General features: G+C 34.1%; 1 protein-coding gene across 1 annotated transcript in view; it reads left to right on the top strand.

Annotated features, from left to right (window-relative positions):
• The window catches only part of LOC102593863 (putative calcium-transporting ATPase 13, plasma membrane-type), a gene marked incomplete at its 3' end in the record, with an annotated part of 12,720 nt that extends 7,312 nt beyond the window's left edge, over positions 1-5,408 (top strand). The window contains exon 2 of the mRNA XM_015302848.1: positions 3,463-5,408. Coding sequence (XP_015158334.1) covers positions 3,463-5,408 — 1,946 coding nt within the window. The remainder of the gene's footprint in view (positions 1-3,462) is intronic.
• Between the last annotated feature and the right edge of the window lie 4 nt (positions 5,409-5,412).

Genomic DNA, 5,412 nt, shown 5'->3' with positions numbered 1-5,412 from the left:
GTAGGGGTGGATTTTATTTTATTTTTTTTACATTTTTTTTGGATATGGGGGGCTGGTAGGGGGTGGAGTGAAGTGATAAAAAAAAATTAATTTTTTTTGTTTTTAAAGCTTTTAACAAGATTTTTTTTTATAATATGGGTAAATATGCATGGCTACCCATATTATTCATTGGGTAACTCGTTTTTACCCATTTAAAATGTGAGTCGAGTCGAGTAACTTACCCATTTTTATTTGACTCGTTTTTTGATCGACTCATATTCGGCTTGACTCGTTCGTTTGCCACTCCTAATCATGATGTACACAATAACGAAAAACTTATAATAATACTAATATATTCATGAGTGTAATCTCACAAATAAGATATTTTAAAAAGGGTGTTGTGTGTAATCTTGTTCTACTTTGTGAAAGTAGAAAGAATGTTTTCAATAGACCTCGACTCAAATAATGACATATTTTGTGTAATCTCGTAAATGAGTTATTGTAAAAAGAGTGATGTGTATGTAATCTTGTTCTTACCTTGTGAAAGTATAAAGGTTGTTTCTAACAGACAATCGACTCAAATAATAGCATATCTAGTGTAATCTCATAAATGAGATATTCTAAAGAGAGTGATGTGTATGTAATCTTGTTCATACCTTGTGAAAGTAAAAATGTTGTTTCAAATAAATCCTCGACTCAAATAATAACATATCTAATGTAATCTCGCAAATGCGATATTCTAAAAAGAGTGATGCATGTACGTAATCTTGTCCCCTTTATCTTGTGAAAGTAGAAAATTTTCTAACAGACACTCGACTCAAATAATAACATATCCAATGTAATCTTACATATAGGGTATTTTAAAAGGAGTGATATGTACGTAATCTTGTTCCTATTTTATGAAAGTAAAGAAGTTGTTTCTGATAATCCTCCGCTTGAAAACTTTTATTTTGAAAATGTGAAGACTATGAAAAATCCTACATAATATTAAGGAAACCCCATAGAAGGGACTAGAAAGTGGATGAATCAATGCCTTGAATACTAATCCCCAAAGTTATGGGAAAAGGATCAATTGCACCTCCACGCAAACTTAGGAAGACAGCAAGTTCAAGCACCTTTTAGGTTGTTTACATGTTGAAAATGTTTTTCACGGAATATATATATATATATATATTAAAATTATATTTTCCTGGAAAATAAATGAAAGTTGTATTTATTTTTCATTGTTCAGTAAAGAAGCATCAAATAATATTATTATCTCATAAACATTTTATATAATCTAGATAAATATTATATAGAATAGGAATGGGAGGGTACGTAGGTGTATGGGCCGGGTGGTATGGCTATTTTCGCTTCTATTGAAAAAAAAGGAAAAATTACTTAAATACACATCTTATTTTACTATAATCTCTAAAATTTCCTACTATTTAAAAATATTTCAAAAATCCCCTCTCGGATACATCACTCTCCTCTTGCTGATACATCTCTTCCCTCTCGGATACATCCCTCACTTATGTAACCGGATGTCTATTGATGTATCCGGAAGTCCATTGGAATGTCCTATCCCCTATCTGATACATCCCTCCCCTCTCGGATACATCTCTCACTATGTATCCGGATGTCTGCTGATATATCCGGAAGTCTAGTGATGTATCCGAAATCCATAAATTTTAAGAAATTTTTGTAATTTGAAAAAGAGTAGGGAAATAATGTAATTAACTCTTAACACTGAGATTTATGTAAGTTTTCTTGATTTTTAAGAAACTTGTTTTCGCGAAAAATAGATCTAACTAAACATGAAAAAATATTTTCCTCTGTATCAAACATAAATAATATGTACAAACAGTAGAAAATTCGAGGTATATACTTAGATCAGTAGATAATATAAAGTATGTGTACGTATTTATGTTGAACCTGTAAAAGCAAAGTTGTTAACACGCAAAGAACATATTCAGATAATGTTGTTTTAGTGCAATGAAATTCCTGGAAACTCACAGTAGTAATTATTAATTCAAATCTGAAATTATTGTTCTTACTTTTAGATTTCTTTTGTATTTCTCCTCTTTTATAGATTCTAAAATACAACTCATTTTCACATTTCTTTGGGATTTGTATAGGGACGAATTCATGATATAAATTTTGTCGGTTCAATCTTTAAAAAATTTCAGTATAAATTTTTGAAATTATGTATTTATATTTATTATTTATAATAACAAGTTTACTAAATTTTTTAATATAAATTTATGTTCCATATTTAGAAAGTAATGAATTTGATCTATTAAATTTATTGAGTAGTGAATTTCTCTATAGATGGATAGAAATAATTTAGTAGAAAACATGAAATGATAATTCTAGCAAGTTTAATACGACACAATTAAGACCAAGGCGAGGATAGAGAGCAGATGAGTGTTCATTCAAATTTTGAGTCACTTTGATAACGAATCGTATATCAGTTTTAAATGACAAAGTTAATGAGTATATCAGACTTTTTTTTTCTTTTATTTATATAGTAAATGATGAGTTACAATTATAAATCTGCTATTAAACTAGACCGACCAGGTTTGGATTTCAAATTTGTCGGAAAGATTAGGTATGTTTGATAGTTCAATATATGAGAAAAAAGCTCGATTTATTTGAATACAAAGCTTGTATACTTCTACTTTAGTTGCTAACTAGTCCCCATGCTTTAAAATTGTGGTCCCACTTTTTATTTCAAAGTTTTGTTGCATCTTTGAAAAAAGGTATTCTTTTGTTTTCAAAGTGAAAAACGATAAACACTTTCTCATAGATATGTTTTTATTATTGTACACCCTTAAGATGATCATGTTCCCCGCAAAAAACAACGAAATAGTGCTCACTAGCCATTTTTTCGACCTCATCTCTAAGAAAAATAATCATTTTTTTCAAATTCGACAAGTGAAACTTCATAACAATATCCTGGAACTTTACATGTGAAATTTGAAACTTCAGAACAATAACTATTTACAAAGACTAAAAAGTTAACTATTTGTGACTTTACCCAAAAATAAATTAATCCAAATAGAGTGGAAGTAAGCTGGAAATGCTTGGACATTACAAAAAAATAAATCACCTCCAATGGAAACATAATTAAAGTCAATAAATTCAAGTTATAACTTCTTACGCGGGCGGGGCATACTTTAGCTTCACTATAAAAGGAACTTCTATGAAACAAATTTGTTCATCCAATTCCAAACACAATTGAATCTTTTTTCTCGTATATCAATTAACTACGTCTCAATCCAGAACTAGTTAAGTTTCGTCGATCGCCAAACATACTACAAACATTAATTTCATTAACCTCGCATTTTCCACCTTTACATAGTCAAAGAAAGACTTGTCCATGATGTTTCAAGCAAACTTGCATTATCTCTGCATGAACATTACACTTGATTTGCCAACTGAAGTTGATTTCTCCAGCAAAAAAAGATGGCACTTAGCTTTTGCTACAATCTATTGTTCCAGAGCTTTTAAAATTAAGACCAGCACTTAAAGCACTATATGGAGCTGCCTACAATCCAAAAAAAGCACTTCGTGTATCGACTGATACAATCGCGATTGATGTAGTTCAAGACCACCCTTTTTTCTCAGGCATTGATCACTCAAGTCTAGCTAAGCTTGTCAAGGATAAAAACATTGACGAACTTGCTAACCTTGGAGGTGTACAAGGTGTTGCTGCTTCTCTCAAAAGTGATACAACTGATGGTGTAAGCGGAGATCAAGAAGATGTTGCATGTAGACATGAGGCTTTTGGAAGCAACATGTATCGTAAGCCACCTAGTAAAAGTTTCTTCATCTTTGTTTGGGAATCATTCAAAGATCCTACTATCATTATACTTTTGCTCTGTGCTGCTCTGTCTCTTGGATTTGGAATTAAGGAGCATGGACTGAAAGAAGGATGGTATGATGGAGGGAGTATTTATGTCGCTGTGTTTCTTGTCATCGCTGTTTCGTCTATTAGTAATTTCAGACAAAACAGACAGTTTGATAAGCTTTCCAAAGTGAGCAAAAATATTCCAGTTGAAGCTGTTAGAAAGAGGAGGCGCCAACAGATATCGATTTTTGAAATTGTTGTTGGAGATGTCATTTGCTTGAAAATTGGAGATCAAGTCCCTGCTGATGGGATTTTGGTAGAAGGTCATTCTTTACAGGTGGATGAATCTAGCATGACTGGAGAAAGTGATCACGTAGAGATTAACCTTACCCGAAATCCATTCTTGATATCTGGCACGAAGGTTGTCGATGGCTATGGCATGATGCTTGTGACATCGGTTGGAATGAACACGACCTGGGGTGAAATGATGAGCCAAATCAGCAGTGATTCTAATGAGCAAACCCCTCTCCAAGAACGACTCAACAAGCTTACTACATCTATTGGTAAAGTTGGGTTGCTAGTTGCTTTCTTAGTTCTTGTTGTCCTATTGGTTAGATACTTTACTGGGACCACAAAAGATGAGAATGGGAACAAAGAATTCAACGGGAGCAAGACATCATCTGATGATGTGATCAATGCTGTGGTGGGAATTGTTGCTGCTGCTGTTACCATTGTTGTTGTCGCGATTCCTGAAGGCTTGCCTTTAGCTGTTACACTTACTCTGGCTTATTCCATGAAGAGAATGATGGTTGATCAGGCAATGGTTAGGAAGCTCTCCGCATGTGAGACTATGGGATCTGCCACCACCATCTGTACAGACAAAACAGGCACTCTTACATTAAATAAGATGACCGTGACAAAGTTTTTCTTAGGCAAACAACACGTGAAGGCAGAAAGTCATACATCAATTTCAGCAAAAGTTCATGAACTATTCCATCAAGGGGTTGGATTAAACACTACTGGTAGTGTTTTCAAGTCCTCCGATCCATCTTCCAGCTTTGAGTTCTCAGGCAGCCCTACTGAAAAAGCTATTCTTTCATGGGCTGTTATGGAACTGAACATGGAGATGGATCAAATCAAAAGAAATTTCAACATTCTACATGTGGAAGCTTTCAATTCAGAGAAAAAGAAGAGCGGTGTCCTGATCAAGAACATCAGTGATGGCACAATTCATGCACATTGGAAAGGTGCTGCTGAAATGATTTCAAGAATGTGCTCCCATTACTATGATCTAGAAGGGAACGTAAAACCTCTAGAGGAATCAGATAAGGAAGAATGTGACAGGATAATTGAAGGAATGGCTGCCAGCAGCCTGAGATGTATCGCATTCGCACACAAGCAAGTGCCAAAAGCTGAGCAGGAGGATAATGAACATATGCATGGAAATGTTCCAGACAACTCTTTCATTCTTTTGGGCTTTGTTGGCCTAAAAGATCCATGTCGGCCAGGCGTGAAGAAAGCAGTGGAAGCTTGCCAAAATGCTGGTGTGAACATCAAGATGATCACTGGTGACAATGTGTTCACTGCAAAAGCCATAGCAA

Source organism: Solanum tuberosum, unplaced genomic scaffold, assembly GCF_000226075.1.
Source record: "Solanum tuberosum cultivar DM 1-3 516 R44 unplaced genomic scaffold, SolTub_3.0 scf00384, whole genome shotgun sequence".
NCBI classification, from domain to species: Eukaryota; Viridiplantae; Streptophyta; class Magnoliopsida; order Solanales; family Solanaceae; genus Solanum; species Solanum tuberosum.
Note: the sequence above shows the minus strand (reverse complement) of the source record. Positions and strands in the feature narration are given on the sequence as shown.